General features: G+C 37.9%; 3 protein-coding genes across 4 annotated transcripts; 1 reads left to right on the plus strand and 2 right to left on the minus strand.

Annotated features, from left to right (window-relative positions):
- Positions 1 to 608: 608 nt before the first annotated feature.
- zgc:171566 lies at positions 609 to 8,239 on the minus strand. Its single transcript, XM_052122164.1, has 9 exons — positions 7,740 to 8,239; positions 7,341 to 7,455; positions 7,196 to 7,246; positions 6,948 to 7,032; positions 6,213 to 6,351; positions 3,454 to 3,560; positions 3,179 to 3,269; positions 2,697 to 2,834; positions 609 to 1,186 (listed from the first exon to the last, which is right to left on the minus strand). Exons 1-9 carry the CDS (start codon positions 7,840 to 7,842, stop codon positions 1,065 to 1,067), a joined length of 951 nt encoding a protein of 316 aa, XP_051978124.1. The 5' UTR covers positions 7,843 to 8,239; the 3' UTR covers positions 609 to 1,064.
- Positions 8,240 to 13,123: 4,884 nt separating this feature from the next.
- LOC127639473 (hepatocyte cell adhesion molecule) lies at positions 13,124 to 14,736 on the minus strand. Its single transcript, XM_052121524.1, is given in 5 exon segments — positions 13,124 to 13,466; positions 13,581 to 13,773; positions 13,775 to 13,881; positions 13,970 to 14,290; positions 14,688 to 14,736. Coding segments are annotated over 5 exon segments (846 nt in total). The 3' UTR covers positions 13,124 to 13,290.
- A 2,027-nt stretch (positions 14,737 to 16,763) lies between these two features.
- LOC127639895 (uncharacterized) lies at positions 16,764 to 25,704 on the plus strand. 2 transcript variants are annotated; one of them, XM_052122214.1, is made up of 6 exons: positions 16,764 to 17,090; positions 19,368 to 19,703; positions 20,985 to 21,266; positions 23,566 to 23,696; positions 24,208 to 24,565; positions 24,901 to 25,704. In XM_052122214.1, exons 1-6 carry the CDS (start codon positions 17,048 to 17,050, stop codon positions 24,969 to 24,971), a joined length of 1,221 nt encoding a protein of 406 aa, XP_051978174.1. In that variant the 5' UTR covers positions 16,764 to 17,047; the 3' UTR covers positions 24,972 to 25,704. The 2 variants fall into 2 exon arrangements, with proteins under 2 accessions (XP_051978174.1, XP_051978175.1); XM_052122215.1 differs by having other exon boundaries at positions 24,910 to 25,704.
- Positions 25,705 to 26,441: the final 737 nt, after the last annotated feature.

The following is a 26,441-nucleotide window of genomic DNA, read 5'->3' on the forward strand; positions in this document are numbered from 1 at the left end:
CCATTCTCCATTGACCTCGCTCATCATTTTTGTTTTTGGGCACCATTCTGAGTGAAGTTTAGAGACTGTTGTGCGTGAAAATCCCACAAATACTCAAACCAGCCCATCTGGCACCAACAGTCACCCATGTGACCCATCTAATCAGCCAATCGTGTGGCTGTAGTGCATACAATCATGCAGATACAGGTCAGGAGCTTCAGTTAATGTTCACATCAACCATCAGAATGGGGAAAAATGTGATCTTCGAGATTTGGAGCGTGCCGTGATTGTTGGTGTCAGACGGGCTGGTTTGAGTATTTCTGGGATTTTCACACACAACAGTCTCTAGAATTTACTCCGAATGGTGCCAAAAACAAAAATCTTGTTGATGAGAGAGGTCAACAGAGAATGGTCAGACTGGTTTGAATTGAGAAAGTCTACAGTAACTCAGATAACCACTCTGTACAATTGTGATGAGAAGAATGCTATTGTGAGATGCGTGTTGGTGCTGGTTTAGGGGCACGAGGGGGACCTACCCAATTTTAGGCAGGTGGTTTTAATGATGTGGCTGATCAGGAAATATGGCTTAAAAGCAAATACACATGGACTAATCACATTTTTTATTTAGTTGGGTCTTTAATGAAAATGAACTGTAAACATTTTATATCCATATATGTGTGTGTGTGGCGTGTACATATACGTACATATATATATTTAAAATTTTACATTGTTTTGGTCATGCTAGTGAACCCTGTGAAAGACTACAGAACACAGTTCAATTCTGAATGATAAAAGATGATTGGGATCAACTGCATTGATACATTCAGTAACGGCGATTCTAGAACATCACATCAAAATCATCCAGAACCTACAATCAAAGTCTACATGGAGTGAAAAGGGAGCATGATAATTCAACTTAAAACAGCAGGTTTTGGCAAACTCGCGCATTTTAGCACGTAACATGAGACAAAGAAATAAAAGATAAAAATATATCAAAGCATTCTCAACTTTTTCCTCTTAAAAAACTAAAATCACAAACTTTCCCACCAAGACGAACACCATGAGTGATGGAAGTTTTAAAACACTTAATCGAAGTAGTAATTTTGCAGGAAGATGCTGTTCAGGCCTTTGAAGACCGGCTGATAGTTGTAAATGAGGGCTTTTTCTTCCTCGATTTCAGAAGGGAAATGGTGATGATTTTTCATTGCTGAAAGAGACAATCCACAAGTAGAAAATAAACTTTGTGCACTGAAATATATAGTGGTGAAGTAAATATAGCAGTAAAGAACAAGAACTTTCTACATTGAATAATTTAAAGCATGAACCTGAACATATGAAGTAAATTCTACATTCAAACATGTCAAAATTAATGTGCTAGCTTATAAATATTATTTATGATTGTTTGTCATCTTAACTTATCATGTATCAGTCCTAAAGTCGAATAAAGCTAAATAAAAGACGTACATGTTCTGTAACTTTTGAAGCTGGTGTTCCCAACATGCACTGGGCTTGAATAATTAATGAGTTCAAGTTGATTTACACCGTTTTTATTGTTGCTTTGGTTGTTACTTTTTGTAACTTCTTGTTTTGTGCAGTTTGAAGTAAATTTTCTACTCCAAATTATCCAGCCATGATCACCAAAAAAATTCTGTTGATTGTTACACTCATCTTGTTTGTGCGGCATGCGTTCAAGTCTGTATGCGCTGCTCTGGATCATGTTTCTGTCACCAGTAATGCAACATGATTTTATCTATTAAATTACAAAGCAAGCATTAAGCTTTCCAGTGAAGGCTTCTGTATGTCAAGTGGGGCATGATTAAACACGGAATGGTCCATACCACTTATTTGCTTTTCAATCTGATACCAAGTGCTTATAGGCCAGTATCGCTGATATCAATACTGATACAAATACCTCTAATGAATTGAATTTTTACTAATTATTTGAATAACATTAGTAACTTTAATTATTACTTAAAGTTTTTATACATGTATAGGCCTAAGCAGAAAATAATAAGCTGCTTTGTTTACCTTTCAAAAATTAGTAAGTATAAGCAACATGTTTACATTTATGCATTTGGCGGATGCTTTTATCCAAAGTGACTTACAGAGCATTTATTACAGGGACAATCCCCCCCGAGCAACCTGGAGTTAAGTGCCTTACTCAAGGACACAACGGTGGTGGCTGTAGGGATGGAACCAGCAACCTTCTGATTACCAGTTATGTGCTTTAGCCCACTACGCCACCACCACTCCTAATAGCTCAGCGAGTATTGACGGTGATTACCAACCCTGGAGTCGCAAGTTTGAATCCAGGGCGTGCTGAGTGACTCCAGCCAGGTCTCCTTAGCAACCAAATTGGCCCGGTTGCTAGGGAGGGTAGAGGCACATGGGGTAACCTCCTTGTGGTGGTGATTAGTGGTTCTCGCTCTCAATGGGGTGTGTGGTGAGTTGTGTGTGGATCGTGGAGAGTAGCATGAGCCTCCACATGCTGTGAGTCTCCGCGGTGTCATACATGACGAGTCACGTGATAAGATGCGGGGATTGACGGTCTCAGACGCGGAGGCAACTGAGACTTTTCCGGATTGAGGCGAGTACCGCGCCACCACGAGGAACTACTAAGTAGTGGGAATTGGGCATGACAAAATGGAAGAGAAGGGGATAAAATAATAAAACAAATTAACTATTCACAGCAAAACACTGCAAGTTATTTTACCAACCTTCAGAGACAAAGAAGTGTGCGGTGAAGAAAGCCGCTTTGATGGCGGAGAGGGTGTGCACCATACCCGATTTCTCAATCCACTCAAACGGGCTTTTCTCAGGGTGCCACTGCACTGCGTAGAATGGGTAACGGTACGCTACGGGACATAAGATATAAATCAATGTAACATCATCCGACGAGACCAGCAGTATACTTACCTTTATAATACATTACACACAAACTCAAAGTAAGGAAAAATGATAATACAAATATTATTTACCAACTAAAAATGTCCTCAGAAATAACAGAATCCATAATCTTAATTTATTTAGAAATGTATTTCCAACTCACCATTGCATTTATAGCCAGTTCACTACAGCTCAGCATTGTTGGTAAAATCATTTTAATGAGGAAGAGCTGACCTATGCTGTCTGACTTACGGGTTACATCACACACACAAAGAGATGTCCCATGACCAGATGCACAGAGTGTCATTCATACCTTCCATGGTGGAAATGAACTCTCTCTTGCCATCTGTATTTGTGGTCAGCACTTTATAGAAACGCTTCAGCTTGGCATTGCTGCTGTAATTCTGTAGGAACAAATCATGTTTGGACAAAATATACAGGTACTTCCTGTTCTACTTTGAGAGACCAACATTGTCAATTGAACATACAATGAATTATTCCCATTTCTGCACTGTGCAAATTAAACACGTCATGTAATAGTATTTAAAGAGGTGCTTTTATTCAATGGCGTCCCATTGAAGTTGGTACCTGTAGGGACAAGCTCCAGCTATGGAAATTAGAGGTGATGTTTTCATCGGTCAGAGACTGAAGGAGGTCCTTTGGAAATCTTTTGAACAACCTGCTGTTTTGGGCTCCTGTGTTCAAACATAAAATTGATGAAGCGTCAACAGTAATGGACAAGACCTTATCTATCTAATGCAGAGAATGGGTAAACTACACAACACACACACACACAATAAATACTAGAAAGAATCCGATAATCGGTTTGATTGATATTTTTAACCGATATTTACACTTTTGCACTTAATCGTTAATTGGTTCCTTTAGTCTCGGGTTTACTGATAAAGATTTACATTGTGAATATTAATTAAGTGAGGGGGTTTGAACAAGTGTATATTGCAACACTTGTAAATGTGCCTGAAAGCAGAAATGGTTATGCATATCGATTATCGGAAATTTCAACACAAACCTAATCAGCACCGTATCGGTCATTAAAGGAATATTCCGGGTTCAATACAAGTTAAGCTCAATCTGCAGCATTTGTGGCATAATGTTCATTACCACAAAATGTATTAAGTTGTCCCTCATTTTCTTAACCCTTGTGCGACCTTTGGGACACTTTTGTCTTTTACATTTGAGTTTTTTTGATAATTTTGGCTGTTAATGCCAACGGCATACATTTTGCCAAAGGTGTGTATTTTTGGGGGAATTTTTATATTTCAATCTCAGTTCCTCAAATGCATCTATAACACACTGTGTACACTCGGGACCTTCAGGACAAAAATGTCACCCATTGAAACCCATTAAAACTGTAATATTTGATCCCAGTGTCATTAAAGCACAAAATCATGAATTCTGTGATATTATGCTTTCATTCCTGAGCCCTGACTTCAAAATTGATTTTTTTTTATATTTTCTACCAGATGGCGCCATTTTCTCATGTTTAGCTTATGGAGCAAATACAAGCTTTTCCCCTATTCTCGGTTTGCTGTATTATAGAGACCTGCAGGACAACTGAATACATTATGCAGATCAAAATGTGTGTGTGTGTGTGTATTGAGAAAAATGTGTGTGTGTGTATTGAGAAAAATGTGTGTGTGTGTGTGTGTGTGTGTATTGAGGAAAATGTGTGTGTGTGTATTGAGAAAAGTGTGTGTGTGTGTGTGTGTGTGTGTATTGAGAAAAATGTGTGTGTGTGTGTATTGAGAAAAATGTGTGTGTGTGTGTGTGTGTGTGTGTATTGAGAAATGTGTGTGTGTGTGTATTGAGAAATGTGTGTGTGTGTGTGTGTGTGTGTGTGTGTGATGTGTGTGTGTGTGTGTGTGTGTATTGAGAAATGTGTGTGTGTGTGTGTGTGTGTGTGTGAAATGTGTGTGTGTGTGTGTGTGTGTGTGAAATGTGTGTGTGTGTGTGTGTGTGTGTGTAATGTGTGTGTGTGTGTGTGTGTGTGTGTGTATTGAGAAATGTGTGTGTGTGTGTGTGTGTGTGTGTGTGTATTGAGAAATGTGTGTGTGTGTGTGTGTGTGTGTGTGTGTGTATTGAGAAATGTGTGTGTGTGTGTGTGTGTGTGTGTGTGTGTGTGTGTAGAAATGTGTGTGTGTGTGTGTGTGTGTGTGTGTGTGTGTATTGAGAAATGTGTGTGTGTGTGTGTGTGTGTATTGAGAAATGTGTGTGTGTGTGTGTGTGTGTGTGTATGTGTATTGAGAATGTGTGTGTGTGTGTGTGTGTGTGTGTGTGTGTGTGTGTGTGTGTGTGTGTGTGTGTGTATTGAGAAATGTGTGTGTGTGTGTGTGTGTGTGTGTGTGTGTGTGTGTATGTGATGTGTGTGTGTGTGTGTGTGTGTGTGTGTGTATTGAGAAATGTGTGTGTGTGTGTGTGTGTGTGTGTGTGTATGGGTGGGTGTAAAAAAACAACAGTGGCATCATGTAAACAAACTGGCAGTTGTGATCAGGACTGAAGTCAGTGAAAGTGGAAAATAATATTACTACTATTAGTATGGCTGTATTGGACGTGGATATTTTTGTCCTCTAAGGACATCTGAGTAACTTTTTTTAAATTGACACACAAGGGTTAAAAATCTGTGTTCCAGTGAGGCACTTACAATTAGGGATGCTGTGGTGTTTTTGAAGGTTAGATTACAGTCTAAGAAAAAAAAAAACAGTTAACCGGTTTTACAATGATTTGCAAACTGTCTTATTATGCAATAGCACTGATGCAAAACATGTGCACAAGTGGACGAGTTTCTGGGGGATATATGTGCATCCTGAGCTCAGTGATGTGCTTCAATGTAACCAGAGAAATCCTGTCCACAAGAACTTTCAAATAAACCTGTGGACTATGCATACGATCACACCAGTGTGATTACACTAGGCTGGGCTCAAACTTAACAAAATTAAGATAAGTGCTTTTATAAAATTAAAAGATTTACATTTCTGCCTCCAAAAATTCACTTCCCCCATTCACTTCCATTGTAAGTGACTCACTGTAACCTTGATTTTTGAGAGTTTTTAATTTGTTTTTTTGTGGTAATCAACATTGTCACAAATTCTGTCGAATGAGCTTAACTTGTATCGAACCCAGAACATTCCTTTAAAAACCAATATTGGTTGATCTCCAATTTTAAAATTGAGACAAACTAAATCATAAGTTTTGCAAGAACATAAATATTTGTTGCATTTGAAATGTTGTCGCAGAAAATTTTAGCAGAAAAACAACAATGGTAAAATTAATAGTGAGACTTTGTATTTCCAGATTTAGCATTTTCCAGAATGTGAGAATGAACTAACCTGAACTGAAAGTCAACGGCAGGGCGAGTGCTTTAGTGTCAGTCAAAGTCAACAAGTTCTTGTTGCTGGTCAGAACAGTGAGCTGTTGGAAGCCCTGACAGGTGCCCCATATCGGAAAATAATCTGAAGCATCATTGGCCTGTTGCATTTGATAGAGAGCAACAATCAAATTATTATACAGTCAGAATACACCAATTAGCTACAACATTAAAACCACCTGCCTATTATTGCGCCCCTCAAGCTGCCAAAACAGAGTCAACCTGCATCTCAGAATATCATTCAGAACATCATATATTCTTCTCATCACAATTATACAGAGTGGTTATCCGAGTTACTATAGACTTCATCAGTTCGAACCAGTCTGGCCATTGTCTGTTGATCTCTCTCATCAACAAGACATTTCCGTCCAAGAGGTCTGGTTCGAACTGATGAAGTCTATAGTAACTCGGATAACCACTCTGTATAATTGTGCTGAGAAGAATATCACCTCAGAGTTCTGTTCTCAGATGTGGGTTGATGCTGTTTTGGTGGCACGAGGGGCACCTACACAATATTAGGCAGGTGGGTTTAATGTTGTGGCTGATCGGTGTAATTCTAACAACATTCCTGATAAAAGGAAACATCTTAAACCGGCCTATATGGGGTTAGCTGTTCTTAGCTGGTTGAAGATGGTCTAGCTGGTCTCCCAGCCTGACAAAGACAATGTTCAGCAGCAATACGATACATTTGATTTACCTTTATCGCAAGTTCATAGAAAATCTTCGCGGCTCTGGTGAACTGAGACTTCTCAATGTTCACATCCCCTCCAGGCAGCAACAAACTAAGATGATGTGAACACACACACACACACACACACACACACGTACGGGTGATATCAAGGTATGAAATATAGCACAAGCTTATCTAGCAATACAAATACAGATCAAACTTATTGGAAAGCTCAGGGTGCACCAGATGTGAGATTTGACACTATTATAACTCACCCATTTATTGAGTTGAATATGTTTTTATACTCCTCCTCTGTGCGACTTATCCTGCACACAGACACACATTATCCAAGTGTTCTATTGTCAACATTATAAAGAGTTTCTTTAATAGTATTTAACAGCAATAAGCTTGTGTCAATACCGGATAGGTACAACCCTTGCACCGGCTGATTCCAAATGTTTCACATATGATGCCGCAATATAAGAAGATCCCTGTGCATGCGGGTCATCCTCCAGGTTTTCCTGGGCTAAAATTCCTTAAAAACAAAAAGACATACATTTTAAGGCAACTTCTTTCCCAAACCACATGTTTAAAATCCCATCACACGTTTTGCCATGACAATGCATTGGAGAGCTTTAAAAAGAATCAAGTCGAGATCATTCCCGAATATTCCAGGAATGGAGCTCCAGAGAACAGCAGTGCCTCATTTAAAATTCCCAACTGCATATGACATTGCACAAATGTGAGATGCACATCAACACACACCATTTGAAGCTTAAACAGCATATGGGAGATGAAGAAGTGGATTGTTGTTCTTACCGATGATCGGTCTGTCATTTAAATGACGGGCGCATGATGCTGGTGGCGGCAATTCGCAGAGAAAAGCCGCAAACACCGCGAACACGAACACCTGGCGATTCATCCACCTTGGGTATCAAACCAAAGGACGAAAAAAAGCTCTTAGATGTTGTGAACAAAGCAGAGAATATCAGCTCGACTCACGGTGTTCTTAAGTCTTTAAAAGAGGGCTGCATCCGATGCGCTTATCTGGAAGCCGCTCGTCACGTTCACCGATCAGGTGTTCGGAGTCGCGTGAATTGCGGCTTATCGAGGCGTGGACTGTTCCTTCGCAAGGATCAGCTCTGAGAATTCATAATCCAATGAGAGAAAAGCGAAAGGTCTCTCGCCCTGCCTCTTGATATGGTCAAATGGATGATGACATACTCTGATATACCTCTTAAATTCAAGAGTCCTAATGCGTGTTCTGTTACGTCAGAATTTTCTTATGAATCATGACGTTCTTCTTAAAATTATATAGTTGAAAATGTATTTTAATTGCATTTTTTGTAAGAGATGATAACCATAATGTCTCACACATATTGCTGAATCTATATAAAGAAATGCCAGCGTAGTTAAAGCAGTGGCGTGCGCCAAGGGTGGACCACGTTGGGCCTGGGACCTCCCAGAATATTAGAGATGACTTTGACTTAAAATATATATTTATAAAATTGTTTTAAAATGCATCAATTCTGATTCCTGGAAGTGTGAAAACTTTTTGAATGCACCACTTTGCTGTTGTTTGTATTTATAAAATAAAAAAATTATATATATATATATATAGGCCTAGGTTACGATGGTGAGTCACCGTTTGCTGATACCTTACAAATTAATGGGTAGATCCATAAAGTGACACCTGGCCACAAAAATTTAAAATCTTTAATGTCAAGCTTAGTGTAATCTCACTGGTTTGATTGTACTCATCTGAGCCCAGCCTAGTGTAATCACACCGGTTTGATTGTACTCATCTGAGCCCAGCCTAGTGTAATCACACCGGTTTGATTGTACTCATCTGAGCCCAGCCTAGTGTAATCACACCGGTTTGATTGTACTCATCTGAGCCCAGCCTAGTGTAATCACACCGGTTTGATTGTACTCATCTGTGCCAAGCCTAGTGTAATCACACTGGTTTGATCGTACTCGTCTGAGCCCAGTCTAATGTAATCACACTGGTTTTGAATGGTAGTGCATATATATATATATATACACACATACATAAATTGGGCGAAAACACATCCATTTTTATTGAGGCCCACCCAAAAGTAGTATCCTGGCTATGCCCTTGAATTAAAGTTGCTGCTGTAAAATAACTTCACAAGACACTGGATTTGACCACCCCTTCCTTTCAAGCACAGCCCCTCAGTCTAAAACCCCACCCTCCAAAGACACCAGCCAACCCGATGTCAGGAAACCCAAAATTGCACAATGATTGACAGGCAGAGAATGGTTCTGATTGGCTGAAAAAGGGCGGGTCGCAACACTGACACGTAGCTCAGCCAGTAAAAACGCTGACTACCACACTTGGAGTCGCAAGTTCAAATCCAGGGCGTTCTGAGTGACTCTGGCTTCCAAGTAACCAATTGGCCCGGTTGCTAGGGTGTGTAGTCACATTGGGTTAACCTCCTCGTGGTCGCTATTATGTGGTTCTTGCTCATGGTGAGGTGTGCATGGATGCCGCGGAGAATAGCGTGAAGCCTTCACATGCGCTAGGTCTCTGCGGTAACGCGCTCAACAAGCCGCGTTATAAGATGCGCGGATTGATGGTCCCAGATGCGGAGGAAACTGAGATTCGTCCTCTGCCACCCTGATTGAAGTGATTCACTACACCACCACAAGGACCTAAATCACATTGGGAATTGGGCATTCCTAATTGGGTGGTAAAAAAACAGGTGCGATTTCTTTGACACCCATCTACATATTGCGTAGTGTGGTATTAAAAACGTACAGCATCTTTATACTTAATATTTAAATCGCTCGACATTAAAAATCTCTCGACTGACATTTTCTTGAAGACACAATTTGCTGACATAAAATCACAAGTAATGTTTGATCTTTTATACAAGGTGGGCTAGAGAAACTATTTCGTACATTTCGCTTTTTAAACAATTTCGCTAATATTGGTCAAATTTCATTTAAAAAAATTTCTGATCTTCCCCATTGAGACATTTTTCTACTCATGATTCTAGCTTCATCAATTCCACTGGAGAAATAAATACTCTCGTAATGAAGGCAATAGTTCGCAGTTTTCACACCAGGTTTTCAGTACGGAACAATAAAATGCTTTCGTCTTTTGTAAACATAGTATAAACGTTCACGGCCCTCTCCTAATTGCTTTATTTGGATGCATTCTGTTCTACAAACAAACCTTTCTAACTACAACTGTGCCATGAGGGCAGAAAGTGAACGGAAAAAAAACTGCCATGCTTGCAAGGGTGTAATTGACAGTAGGGGAATGTCCAGCCACTAAAAAGCAAGTTTTTCAAAGGTGTTGGTTTTTTACTTTGCAAAAATAAACTTCCTGTCAATGCTGTAAGTCTGAAGAGAATCAGATACAGGTCAACCACATACACAACTATACCACAACAACAAGACAACATTTTAGTAAGCACATCGTTGCTGAGTGAAAAAAAAAAAAGTGTTGATTGGTACAATAAACTTCAAGCTCTTGTCTGTATTTAAGAGCTTCATGACTGTTGTACTGCTACAAAGTGCTCTTCATATTCAGTCATTTACAGCATAACATTTCTATACAAATTTGTTTGATTTTGAAATTATAAGATGCGTATTTAATTTTATTATTTTTATAATTTTTTTAAAATGCATTTTGCTTTTTTATAAATGTTCTTAGAGGTGCACCAAGTGAATTTGAATATTAATAAAGTTTAATACCTAAAGAAATTAATATTAACGTTGGCCAATGTTTTCTTTTTGTATAGGAATTTTATTTAAGGCTATCTTAGCACATATAGTAGTATTATATTTTATTTAAAAAAATAAGTATAAAGAAAATAAAGTAAAATACAAACATGCGTTTTGGTGTGCACCATATTAACTTTTAAAAAAGTGAGATTTTTAAACCCTTCTTTTGGCTCGCAGGTGGATATAGTAAGATGATAGATCACACTTAAATGATAAATCATTTTCAAAGCTCTTTTTTTGTGGTGGGCATGAATGGATTTAAATGATGTTTGATATGTCGTATCATATTTGATACACACATTTGATCGCGATTTTTCAAGAACTTGAATTTTAAGCAAGCACAAGTTGATTCAAATCAGCAAATACTCATTTTGAAATGTCAGGAACTAACAACACAAACATTGTTACTTTTACTTTATCAAAATCAGAAAATATTTCACATCAGAAAGACGGCATGGCAATATGAAGACAGCTACATTGCTGTGAAAAAGTATTTGCCCCTACCTGATCTTCAAACGAGATATAACATAAAACAAAGGCAACCTGAGTTGCCTTTGAACACAAAACTAACTGCCCCCTTAAACTTAATAGCTGGTTGTGCCACCTTTAGCAGCAACAACTGCAACCAAACACCTCCGATAACTGGAGATCAGTATTTCACAACACCGTGGGGGAAATTTGTCCCACTATTTTTTGCCGAACTGCTTTAGTTCAGACACACTGGAGGGTTTTTGAGCATGAACTGCCTGTTTAAGTTCTTGCCACAACATCTCAATCGTGTTCAAGTCAGGACTTTGACTAGGTCACTCCAAAACTTTAATTTTGCTTGTTTTGAGCCATTCAGAGGTGGACGTCCTATGCTTTGGATGATTGTCTTGCTGCATAATCCAGTTGCGCTTGAGCTTCAACTCACGGACTGATGACCGGACGTTCTCCTTTAGGATTTTCTGGTAGAGAGCAGAATTCATGTTTCCATCAATTATTGCAAGTCGCCCTGAAGCAGCAAAGCATCCCGACACCATCACACGACCACCACCATGCTTGACCATGATGTTATTTTTGTGGGATTCTGTGTTTGATTTATGCCAGACGTAACGGGACACCTGTCTTCCAAACAGTCCCACTTTCGACTCATCAGTCCACAGAACATTCTCTCAAAGGTTTGAGGATCATCAAGGTGTGTTTTGGCAAACTTCAGATGAGTATTAATGTTCTTCTGGGTTAGCAGTGGGTTTCGCCTCGCCATACTTCCATGGATGGCATTTTTGCCCAGTGTGTTTCTGACAGTGGGGTCATGAACTGTGACCTTTATTGATGCGAGAGACGACAGCAGTTCTTTGAATGTTGTCCGTGGCTTTTTAGTGACTTCCTGGATGAGCCGTCGCTGTGCTCTTGGAGGAATTTTGTAAGGTCGGCCACTTCTGGGATGGTTCACTACTGTGCTAAGTTTTCTCCATTTGGAGATAGTGTCTCTCACTGTGGTTTTGGAGTCCCAGAGGCTTTGAAATAGCTTTGAAACCCTTCCCAGTCTGATGTATTTCAATCAGCTTTTCCTCATCATTTCTGGAATTTCTTTTGACCTTGGCATAGTGTGCTACCGGACGAGACCTTTTAGCCAACTTCATACGGCTGAAAAAGTTTTATTTAGGTGTTGATTTGATTGAACAGGGCTGGCAGTAATGAGGTCTGGGTGTGTCTAGTCCAGTTTAACCCCATTATGAATGCAATTTTATAGATTTGGAGATTTAGTAACCAAGCAGGCAAATAGGTTTTCACACAGGCCCAGTTTTGTTTTGTTTTCACTTACCATTGTTTTATGTTAGATTTTGTTTGAATTTTTGAAACAATTTAGTGTGAGATCTACACAAAAACAGAAGAAATCAGGATGGGCCAAATACTTTTTCACAGCACTGTTTTGGAAACCATATTACAAGAGCTGCACCCAAATTTGCATACTTCCCCATGATATAGTATGCCTAAAACAGTATGCCAGTGGAGTAGTATTTCCGAATCCTCAGTATTCATTAGCAAGGAATGACCTACGATTTCCAGTGATGTTCTGAAGTGCGGCTCAACTGGACACTTGACTATCCCATAATCCCACGGGAGCTGAGAAAACATGTTCTACTGCTGGATTTAAAAAAATGGTGGAGAACAGCAAAGAGGGCGTCTCTTTTTCAACTGTAAATGCTATATATGCCAAGAAAGTTGTTCCTTATGGTTAAAATGGTGCTTGTTTTACAAAACCAGAGTCGATTATTTTCACGGTTATTCTTATTACATCATACATTCGGGTCACGAGACAATGCCCACGTTGCCGGGCAAATTACGTCTGGAATCTCTTCATACTACTCGCCTAAAGAACGTAGGCCTACTGTTTGACCAGCCGAGAAGTGCGTCTTTTATCAAATAACAGTACACACTCTGACATTACGCTATTTTGGACACAGCTATTGTTTTCTACGTGCAGAAGTGCACAGAAGCTTCCACCAGGAGGCAGTAGACATTCAGTACATTACATTCAACAGGTATTTCAGCAAAGTTTTGATCGCATTGATGACGTAGAGGCTTTCGAAAATCATGTCTCAAATATGAATCGAGTGGCATAATGGGGTTAATACTCCATCGATGAGGGACTGGTGTTGACTTCTGAGCTGATGTTTTTTGTTGATCGTCTGGATCTGATATCGTAAACCAGAACAACAATAGCAGCCACAGCAGCCACGCCCATCAGAGCAGAGACGACCAATCGGATCACAGCTTCAGGAAAATCACAACAGCAGACAGAGTCTGAGGGAATAAAAGAGCAATTAACATATCAAATGACAAAACGGTCACCAAAAAAGTTGTAATCAATGAGGCCAAGAAGATCAGAGCAGTAAATAAACATTAACATCACTGTACCTGAACATGGCTGACAGACTTCAGTAATGTCGAGATGTTTAGTCTGGTTTCTGATGGGATTGTTGATCACACAGCTGTAGATGTTGTTCTCCTGATATTCCACCTCCAGAGGTAGAGAGAGACTGTTGAGATCAGACACACTGATGGAGGACAATAAACTGTTTCCTTTGCACCAGGAGAGAGTCAGCCTGTGTCACATTCACCACTGAACACACCAACACACATTTCGAGTGCCGTAAACTTTCAGAAGATGGAGAATATTGTGGACAGTATCTGATGATCACAGGAATGGGTAGATTAGCTGAAAAACACGAGCAAAATCTGAATAAATCAAATGAACTGCAGGAGGGGTTATTGTCTGTAATTATTGTCTATAATTGTCTTCTCACCATTGACAGTAACATTGAAACTTTTCCTTGACACCTTATTTCCAATGATCTGTGCTTTATACAGTCCAGAGTCTGCGGTTGTGATGTTTGTGATGGTGAGAGATCCAGTCAGATAGTCCAGATGCAGTCTGCCTCTGAATTTCTCATTACTTTCAGAGATGATTTGGGCTGACACGTTGAGTTTAGCTATACATGAGTCTCCACACGTCCACATTATCAGATCATCTTCCCGTATTTTAGTAACACCGGTTTTAAGAGTGACAGAATCACCTTCCATCACTGACACGGTCTTCATTTCATCGGTGTCCACAAGGAACACACCTAAACATACAGGAGCAGTCACAACTTAAAGCTCTTTCTGTTGGTTCACACAGCCTAAGGTTTCAACTAAAATTGGTGTGTAAAATTTTTAAAAGTAACACTAGAACTAGAATCGTTCTAAAACCACTTTTTGATTTTGCAATCATTAAAACGCAGATTCTAATCAGCGAAAATGGCAAAGAAAGCACAAAACATACTATGAACTATCCGTTGGCTGAACACAAATCTCAGCCCTGTTTTCAAATTGTGTGTCAAAGTAATATACGATTGAAAATATGGATATAGTTAAATATAAGAAATATTAACCGATTAAAGTGTGAGAAAGCACAACATATATATATATATATATATATAAAACTGCAGAAATTAAAAAGCCAAAGATACATGTGTAACTTACCAACAAGATGCCAGGAGCACAAACAGGACAAAACAAACATGTGAACCATTTTCGCCCAACAGTCTGAGATAAAATTTCTCAGAATGAGTGACCAGGTGTGAAACCTCCCCTGATGCAATCACCCTCCTAATGCATGCCCAACAGTTGTGAATGCATGTTTCAGTTGCAACCCAGATAACACACAAACATCTCAGAGATGTCCGCTTTAGATCTTTTCATCTTGAAAGCATTGCATTCTTATCAACATCTGCTAAGCATCTTAAAAAGATCAGATTTACAAACAATCTAAATTATAAATGTCTCAAAGACATCTGCTGAATGTCTTAACGGCATCCGAGAGAGTATTGCAGATGAGCAAAAAAACACAAGTGTCTTCCTGATGTAAACACACACATCAAATAGATGTCTAAGTGATGCATGTGTGATATAAATACATTAACTGTTACAACTCTCTAATTGTTTAATCAAAATCTAATTATTTATATAACCAAAAAAAATCTACTTCCACAGTTCATATTTATTGTGTAAAGGAAAGTCAGATTGAGGTTCATGTTAGCAGGACAGGAAGAAGCCCTTCACCACAATACATACAAGAGATGACAAACACACTAAAACTCATGCACAAGCTGTTTGTCCACCCAAAGATCAAACCACAGTTCTTTAAACATCTCGAGAAGTCACACCACAGCAGGTTTCACTTTGACTCACAAACTGAGCCGGTCGCAGTGCATTTGCCGGTCGCACGCATTAATATTTCTTTCTACAGTAGAGAAACATATAGCGGTCTTCAGTGGATCAAGAAAGGGGGATTTAGTTGCTGTTATTAGGCCTATATTTTTTAAATTACAATGATAAAAACACAAACAGGAACATGTAAACAATGTCAACTTAGAGTGCATTTTTGTATGAATTGGTATACAGTATAGGCTAATAATAAAAACTTTCGTATTTTATGAATTGTATTATATATCTGTGTGTGCAGTGCAATGCTGAACTGGAAAACATCCAAAGACATCCTTTTTTAGAACGGCCAATTTCCAATGTGCTCTAGGTCCTCGTGGTGGCGTAGTGACTCGCCTCAATCCGGGTGGCGGAGGACGAATCTCAGTTGCCTCCACGTCTGAGACCGTCAATCCATGCATCTTGTCACATGGCATTACCGCGGAGACCTAGCACTTGTGGAGGCTTCACGCTATTGCTCCACGCACACCTATCCACGTGCCCCACTGAGAGTGAGCACCACATTTTAGTGACCATGAGGAGGTCACCCCCATGTGACTCTACCCTCCCTAGCAACTGGGCCAATTTGGTTGCTTAAGAGACCTGGATGGAGTCACTCAGCACGCCCTGGATAGTCAGCATCAATGCTCGCTGAGCTACCCAGCCCCCCAAAGGCCTCTATGCTATATTGTCTAGTTCAATATATATATATATATATATATATATATATATATATATATATATATATATATATATATATATATATATATATATATATGTGCAGGACATTTAAAGTATAGTATTTTTCACATTTAAAATTCAACAATGTTTTAAAATGTTGTACAACTTTTATAGTGCAGTGTATGGAGTCCAGATTTAGCTGAATATAAAAATACATTGTAACTGAGTCTTTCAAACGTTACTCCAGTCTGTTTAGCATTCGCAATAAAAAAAAAAGTGTTTACATTTTTCAATAAATATAAAAATGGTGGATTGGACGAACTTGAAAAACATCTGACCATTCAAAGACTTTCTAACATGTGAGTCGACTGTCGGCCATCTTTGGAGGAGCGCTCTCGTGTGGCTATTTCCAGTCATGGCGGAGGCAGCTCCTATAATGGAGAAAGACCAAAATCTCAAAACGGTTGGTCAAGATTATGATCAAAGAGCATATTTCAAATCAGCATTTAAATCTGACAACACCGGCATCATAAATTGTGATTCTTTGCCTCATATTACACTAAAACATTCCCGGCGTGTATAGCTAATGCGCATGCGCGTTCAAGAGTTGATTGACAGGTGAGGTCTATGTAAAAGCTGATTGGCTCTTTTACCTGTAAACCTCCATCACAAGGAAGTTCCAACCATTCAACTACTCTACATTCAGCGCTTCCCAAACGTTTCATCGAAACTACGTATTTAATTAGTTTCTTAGCATCGAAATATTCAGGAATATAGACTCAAATGAATGTAAATCGCCATGAACGGGTATCTTTATTGGTTTTGAGTCGGTTTGGGAATAATCGTCGCTGTCAACGGAGTTCTGACTGGACGACAAACACTCTGAGACACCACGGAAAACTTTAATAACTACAATGAATATATGTATTCTCTTATAGTTTACTCAGATCTACAGCAATATGAAGATCTCTTTTTTATTTTTCTGCTTGTCACTTTCGGACGGTGAGTGTTGATTTAAAGGTTTTTAAACTTTCGCTTTCACTTTGACCGACTGAAAGCTTCACAACTGAGATTTGTTTGTTTATTCTACTTACTTACATTTGTCCTGTTTTTAACACTGGTTTTTAATTTTCTGTCTCGTTTTCTCGTGATCTCGACATAATAAAAAGTTGTTTTTGCCTTTAATTTTCTCAAAAAACTATATAGTTTTAATTGAACTACACGATTTACAATTCAAAGTTTATTACAAGGTATGAAGGACAATGAGAGATCCTTGGCAGAAAAGTAAAATGTATTATATGTAAATGTAAAGTTATGTTAATTCATTACACTTTGGTTATAAAATATTCACCTGCCCTATCCCAAATGCTGTTCAAAGAGGTGTATTGGAAATGATAAGATCAGAATTCTCACTTGCCTAATGTCTTCTAAACCAGTCACCTTTCACATAGGCTAAATCAAACATATTAAAAAACACCAGCACGTCAAAGTTTGGAATCGATCAGATTTACAAACATTCTAAATCATAAACGTCTCAAAGACATCTGCTGAACATCTTACAAAGATCAGATTTACAAACATTCTTAATCATAAACGTCTCAAAGACATCTGCTGAACATCTTACAAAGATCAGATTTACAAACATTCTAAATCATGAACGTCTCAAAGACATCTGCTGAACATCTTACAAAGATCAGATTTACAAACATTCTTAATCATAAACATCTCAAAGACATCTGCTGAACATCTTACAAAGATCAGATTTACAAACATTCTAAATCAGAAACGTCTCAAAGACATCTGCTGAACATCTTACAAAGATCAGATTTACAAACATTCTAAATCAGAAACGTCTCAAAGACATCTGCTGAACATCTTACAAAGATCAGATTTACAAACATTCTAAATCATAAACGTCTCAAAGACATCTGCTGAACATCTTACAAAGATCAGATTTACAAACATTCTTAATCATAAACGTCTCAAAGACATCTGCTGAACATCTTACAAAGATCAGATTTACAAACATTCTTAATCATAAACGTCTCAAAGACATCTGCTGAACATCTTACAAAGATCAGATTTACAAACATTCTAAATCATAAACGTCTCAAAGACATCTGCTGAACATCTTACAAAGATCAGATTTACAAACATTATAAATCACAAACGTCTCAGAGACATCTGCTGAACATCTTACAAAGATCTGATTTACAAACATTATAAATCACAAACGTCTCAGAGACATCTGCTGAACATCTTACAAAGATCAGATTTACAAACATTATAAATCACAAACGTCTCAGAGACATCTGCTGAACATCTTACAAAGATCAGATTTACAAACATTCTAAATCACAAACGTCTCAGAGACATCTGCTGAACATCTTACAAAGATCAGATTTACAAACATTATAAATCACAAACGTCTCAGAGACATCTGCTGAACATCTTACAAAGATCAGATTCACAAACATTCTTAATCATAAACGTCTCAAAGACATCTGCTGAACATCTTACAAAGATCAGATTTACAAACATTCTAAATCATAAACGTCTCAAAGACATCTGCTGAACATCTTACAAAGATCAGATTTACAACCATTCTGAATCATAAACGTCTCAAAGACATCTGCTGAACATCTTACAAAGATCAGATTTACAAACATTCTTAATCATAAACGTCTCAAAGACATCTGCTGAACATCTTACAAAGATCAGATTTACAAACATTCTAAATCATAAACGCCTCAAAGACATCTGCTGAACGTCTTACAAAGATCAGATTTACAAACATTCTAAATCATACACATCTCAAAGACATCTGCTGAACATCTTACAAAGATCAGATTTACAAACATTATAAATCATAAACGCCTCAAAGACATCTGCTGAACATCTTACAAAGATCAGATTTACAAATATTATAAATCATAAACGTCTCAGAGACATCCGCTGAACATCTTACAAAGATCAGATTTACATTCTTAATCATAAACGTCTCAAAGACATCTGCTGAACGTCTTACAAAGATCAGATTTACAAACATTCTTAATCATAAACGTCTCAAAGACATCTGCTGAACATCTTACAAACATTCTAAATCTGGGTTTGAACCAGTGAAGATCATAATAGTTGAATTTGTAGAAAAAAACCTTCAGTTGTTGCCAGTCTCGTGAGATTTATTAGATAAAGTCTGTGTTTACAGTTAGTACTGGCACTATAATATTGGTTAAATCTCTTGACGTAGAAACCATTTCTGGTTGTTCTTTATTCCAGGTGTGTTTGGTGATGGTATAGATGAAATCAAGTCTGTGTTGGTGATTGAGGGAGATTCTGTCACTCTACACACTGATGTTAGTGAAATGCAAAGATTTGATCTGATAGTCTGGACATTTGGACCTGAAAATATTCGAATTGCTCAACTTAGAGTATCTCAGATCAGCTCTATATATGATGTTGATGATGGGAGATTCAGAAACAGACTACTATTGAACAACAAGACTGGAGATCTCACCATCACAAACATCAGAATCAAACACTCTGGACTTTATGTACTACAGACGTTTGGTGGAATTGATGTCCTACCCAAGAAATTCAGTATTAATGTTTTTGGTAAGTAGTTTTTCAATGTGATAATTGGATTAATAATTAGAGCTTGTCAATCATGTATTTTGCTTTTGGTTTGATTTCATTGCATATCAGTTCTTATCCATTTTTGTCCTTTACTCCTATATTATTAAATTACTATGGACATATAAGTTGCTTCCAATGGCAGGCTAGTGACTTGCATGACAGCTCTGCTGCCATTGATGTATGAATGTGTGTATGAATGGGTGAATGAGTCACAGCGTAAAGCGCTTTGAATACCGTTAAGGTTAAAAAGGTGCTATTTAAGTGCAGACCATATTTAAAACCAGTCTACTCATGTAAAAATGTATTCTTTTGGTGGAAGATCTCCTCATGAATCTATTGCTTTTATTCAACACATTGTATGCAACAAATTTTGGGCTTGGTGTGAATGGCCGGTAAATCTCACTTTAACTGATTCTGCCAGCAAAACACATATGTGCAATGTAGCCTAGTCACAAGTTACTTGTTTCTGGAAACTTTCCTAAACCACACCCAAGTGTGAGCTCTTTCCCTTCATATTTCCCATTCTCTTTGAAATCAGATAATCTAAGTTACACACATAGTCAGTTACAAGGGGTAATATGACACTTGAGTCAAATCCCAGTACATATCATTTGTGGTGAGCTAGTCAGGATGCCAGACATAGTCAAAATTGTCAATTGGCATTTTGTTTGTTTACTACTATCTTAATCAGTATTTAATTTTCTTTGGTAGTGATCGGCAATAAAGAGTGTGGATATTTTATTGCAGTACAGCGTGAACACATTTTTTGCTTTGGTGATTCTCACAAAACCTGTCAAGAAAATGTCCTGTACCTTCAAGAAAGTCAAAAGAAACAAAGAAGAAATCATATTTTGCATATAGAAAATGAAGCCCCTTATCGCTGCACATTTCGCGGCCGACCCACTGGCCCGCTCGGTTCTCCCGATGGCCGGTCGGTCCCTGATCGGTACACTGGGAAAATTCCCGGTATGCCAGATTACCAGTCCAGCCCTGCGAATGTGCATTTCATTGTGACAAAATATACAATAATGGGAATTGCACATATTTGTGCAATATAATAATATCAATGTATTAACACCCAACCCCTTCTTTTCTCACTATATGTGGTAAGCCGTCACATTAGGAACCTGCCTATTATAGGCTTTACATTTTAAAATGTATGCAGTTGATTCGAGACATTGTTTAATCCAACTGAAATTGTAGTTACTAATTTATAATAACATGTGAATGTGTTAATAAAGCATTATTTTATGTTTTCAGCTCATCTGCCGGTTCCAGTGATCATCAGAGACTCTTCTCAATGTTCTTCAAGCTCTAAATGTGTGTTGGTGTGTTCAGTGGTGAATGTGACACAGGCGACTCTCTCCTGGTACAAAGGAAACAGTTTATTGTCCTCCATCAGTGTGTCTGATCTCAACAGTCTCTCTCTACCTCTGGAGGTGGAATATCAGGAGAACAACATCTACAGCTGTGTGATCAACAATCCCATCAGAAACCAGACTAAACATCTCAACATTAATGAAGTCTGTCAGACATGTCCAGGTATTAGCTATTTAATAATTTGTTCTGCTTCCCTCTAGAAATAATAATTTTTTTAGTGAACTATACCTTTAACATTCATATGAATGATATAAACATGAAGTGATGCAGATCATGTGACGTACATCTTAGGGCAGTAAATACAGATACTCCACTAAAATAACAATGAGCATTTAACTAAAAAAAAGGACAGTTATAAACAGAGCCACAAATACTTTATTTCCAGTCATCAGGTTTCCAAAAATTATGTTGGCTTGACAAATCCCCAAAACAAGACTAACATTTCTAACACCAACTCGTCCTAGAGCATTCAAGCTACGTCTACCAAAGTCAAAACAGATATTCAGACTGTTCTGACACGCAAAATTGAACAAACCCAAAAAAGACCATTAGTTACACTCTCTGTCTATATATCTATAGTATCTGACTATCCATGTAACCGTCTCTCTGACTATAAATCTATCTGGCTGTTTATCTTTCTGTAATGTCTGTATATCCATCAAACTTCAACATTATAGTTTAAACTTTCAGTCAAGTTTGTCTTGACAAATTTAACCTGTCTGTCTAGTTACAATATTAATGTATTTTAAATGTTTGATTACTGTCGTTGGTCAAATTTAGTCAGAAGAGCCTGTAATTTTCAGTGTTGGGTGAAATTTGATTACAAAGCAATTAGTTACTGGAAGCTAGTTTCTTTTTAAGTAAACTTTTTACCCTCAAATCAGTTAATTATTATTAAGTACAGTTTATTACTTGGGTTGCACATATTTTAAAACTAATATTAAAACACAATGTACAGTTGAAGTCAGAAGTTTACATACATTTCAGTTGAGGTCATTAAAACCAATTTTTTAACAAATCCACAGATTTCATATTAGCAAAATATCGTTTTGGCAAATTGTTTAGGACATCTACTTGGTGCATAACACAAGTAAATATTCCAACAGTTGTTTACAGACCGAATGTTTCACTTTTAATTGTCTAGAACAATTCCAGTGAGTCAGAAGTTTACATACACTAAGTTAACTGTGTCTTTAAGCAGCTTGGAAAATTCCAGAAAATTATATCAGGCCTTTAGACAATTAGCCAGTTATCTTCTGATAGGAGGTGCACTGAGTTGAAGGTGTACCTGTGGATATATTTTAAGGCCTACCTCCAAACTCAGTGCCTCTTTGCTTAACATCATGGAAAATCAAAAGAAATCAGCCAAGACCTCAGAAGACAATTGTGGACCTCCACAAGACTGGTTCATTCTAGGGAGCAATTTACAAATGCCTGAAGGTGCCACGTTCATCTGTACAAACAATAGTACACAAGTATAAACACCATGGGACAGCGCAGCCATCATACCACTCAGGAAGGAGACGCATTCTGTCTCCTAGAGATGAACGTAGTTTGGTGCGAAAAGTGCAAATCAATCCCAGAACAACAGCAAAGGACCTTGTGCAGATGCAGGAGGAAACAGGTAGACAAGTATCTATATCCACAGCAAAATGAGTCCTATATCGACATAACCTGATAGGCTGCTCAGCAATGAAGAAGCCACTGCTCCAAACCCGACATAAAAAAGACAGAATACAGTTTGCAAGTGCACATGGGGACAAAGATCTTATTTTTGGAGAAATTTCCTCTGGTCTGATGAAATAATAATTTAACTGATTGGCCATAATGACCATTGTTATGTTTGGAGGATTAAGGTTGAGGCTTGCAAGCCCAAGAACACCATCCCAACCGTGAAGCATGAGGGTGGCAGCATCATGTTGTGGGGGTGCTTTGCTGCAGGAGGTACTGGTGCACTTCACAAAATAGATGGCATCACAAGGAAGGAAAATTATGTGGATATATTGAAGCAACATCTCAAGACATCAGGCAGGAAGTTAAAGCTTGATCGCAAATGGGTCTTCCAAATGGACAATGACCCCAAGCACACCTCCAAAGTTGTGGCAAAATGGCAAAAAAGTCAAGGTATTGGAGTGGCCATCAGAAAGCCCTGACCTCAATCCGAGGCCTACAAACCTGAATACGTTACACCAGTTCTGTCTGGAGGAATGGGACAAAATTCCAGCAACTTATTGTGAGAAGCTTGTGGATGTATACCCAAAACATTTGACCCAAGTTAAACAATTTAAAGGCAATGCTACCAAATACCACCAGAGAGTATGTAAACTTCTGACCCACTGGGAATGTGATGAAAGAAATACAAATTCATTAGTAATTTGTAGTGGATTACTTTGTTAACTTGCCCAATACTGGTCATTTTTATGCGTGTTCCTATGACTTTCTCTGTTTTGCTGTTTTATAGTGGACAACTCGAAGAAAATTAAAGAACCCACAGTATATATAGTGCTGATATCAACTGCTGCTACTGGAATATTCGTGGTCCTGATTTTTGTGACGATATTCTGCATTAGCAGGAAATTAAAACATCAACACGACAAGTAGCTCTTAGCAGATATAGCAAGGAAATACTTTTGTTGTAGAGTTTTATAATGTTTCTGTTTAAAATGTTCTAACAATGTTTCCAAATGTTATCATGTATTTGTTAGAGTTACTTCAATATTCAATTAAATCTGTGATTATTAATGGGCCAGACACCTGTAGAATAGAGTTCATATGATACTCCATTAATGTGCACATTCATCAAGCACCATTACAAAAAACACCATTACTAGAAGTGCTTGAAAGTAAGGATGGGCGAAAGCACTTATCATCTTTTCGATCCAATAGAAAGCATAAGAAATGACTTATTATACTTTTAAAAAGTTAAAAATGACAAAATCTCAATTGATTTGTCATCATCCAAATTTCGTCCCCTTTGAGAATAGTTCAACAGGAATGCATTGGTTCGATTTCCACAATGAATTCACTGCGAACATCCACTCTCTGTGTAAACTGCCTTTTATTAATTTATACATTATTAGTTCCTATTTATTCATTTTCTCCAGGTCTTAATGATGATACGCAAAAAAGTGTGAAGACGGTGAAAGCGAAGGAAGGCGAGTCTGTCACTCTAAACACTGGAGTTACTGAAATAAATGGATTTGATCTGATTCAGTGGAAATTTGGAGAAATGGGCACAAGCATCACTACCCCGTTTACTGCCATAGGTAGAGTAAAAATTAGGAAAAATGTGACATTGAATTCATTGAATGAAGATAAATTCAGTGGCAGACTGCAACTTGATAAGGAAACTGGATATCTTACCATCACAAATATAAAAACCACGGACAGTGGACTTTATAAAATGAAAATCAAAAACAACATGTCGAAGATCAGCAAAACATTCTTTGTTGAAGTCTCTGGTGAGTAGCTCAAGTCTTTCAATGCAGTAGCAATCTTTAGGTCTGTGTGAGGGAGCTAGATGCACTTTGAAAGTTTAAAGTGTGCTATATGCCATCTGTTACTGTAAAACGTACCATGCGGATGTGCCAGAATTGTCCTGGGTCTAATTTGGGTGGGCCCGAACCACCCTTGTCTACGCCATTATTGTGGATTCCCAGTAAAAAAGCATCTCTTGTTGAAAGTCATTACAAAAACAAAAACATATTTTATTGTTCGTGCATCCGTGTGCATCTGCTGCATCAGCATTACATGTAGATGTATTTCTTTTTAACTTATTTTAATTGTTTTCTTACAGAATCCACAGAAACCCAAGGGAATGATATAGAGGGAACAAACACGCCATTGATGAATGAGGCATCAGTATGAAACAACTACAATTGAACGGCATATTTCAACTGTTATGTGCCTCCAAAGTTACCGTATATAAATACATTGTGTTTGAAATCAACCACTGTGTGCTATTGATTTCATATTTATATGTTTTCAGCTATTATACATTGATGGAACACTTGATCAGTCCACAATATGTTCTTCTTACATTTACATTATGCATTTGGCAGATGCTTTTATCCAAAGCGACTTGCAATGAATTTATTACAGGGACAAGTGCCTTACTCAAGGACACAATGGTGGTGGCTGTGGGGTCGAACCAGCAACCTTCTGATTACCAGTTATGTGCTTTAGCCCTCTACGCCACCACCACTCCATTCTTTCACTACACCCCTCTGTATGTTTTTTAAATGTTGTATTTTATACTTGTTACATTACATGTGCATTACATATTGCATGTGTAACATTGTTCATGCGTGCTCATTCTTCATATTGTGTGATTTGTGTAAACTTTACAGTGCCATGAAACTCTAAACAAGTTTTACGGGTTATCTGATAGCAATGGTGGATAAACCTGATTATGGAGGATATGGTGGATAAATCACATGATCAGACATGAATGTGAAATCTTTAATGTGATTCATCTGCTGTTCTCAGTGTGTGGTCATCTCTGTCCTCTAGTGGACAAACTGTGTTAAACCTTTTGCTTCTTTCCAAACGACATTGTTTTTATTCTCAAAATCAAAACAGTCCTATTAAATAGAAAATATGTATGATATGAATATGTATGAATATGTACTTTTTATACGATTTAATAATAAAGTTCTATTTTTTCTTATGAAATAATTTGCGTTATTTCCGTGTGTGCAGTTTTACAGTGCTGCGTGACGTCATTTGCACGTCCGCCATATTTGTAGTTTTTCCGAGTCCACGCTTTCTGTCACTCTTGCTAGCATATACTCACAGTTACTCCTTGATTGTTTTTTTGTTTTTTTTCCAGCTAACACCAAGTTTACTTCCTGTGTTTGGTAGTTAAACCCTACCTCACAGGTCCTAGCATACACAAACATAACACATAGTTTTGCCAACATTCTTGTACGAACGGCCATGGATGAATGTACCACGTGGGAGGAAGAAATCTGATGTAAAGTTGCCTCGTAAAGACGTTTTTGATAGCTGAGAGAGTCCTGCCACTCGAAGGCGAATTCTTTAGAGTTTTTTTCGCACAACTGAACAACTTCCACTCTTAGTTTTTATTTTTTATTTAATTACATTTTTGTTAAAAAATAAATATGATTTGCATTGCAGTTATTATATTTAAGCAAAGTGCTTCTAAGGATTGGGGTGTGTAGGTATGTTCTGCCTGACTAAATAATGCAACGTTTCACTGTTAAAGGGATAGTAAAATACAAAACAGTCAAACATAAAAGGGACACTATAGCATTGTTTATCAGTGTTTGACTGGACTGGATGATGTAATCAGATGTATTTGAATGTATTTTAACG

This window comes from Xyrauchen texanus, chromosome 48 (genome assembly GCF_025860055.1).
Source record: "Xyrauchen texanus isolate HMW12.3.18 chromosome 48, RBS_HiC_50CHRs, whole genome shotgun sequence".
Lineage (NCBI taxonomy): Eukaryota > Metazoa > Chordata > Actinopteri > Cypriniformes > Catostomidae > Xyrauchen > Xyrauchen texanus.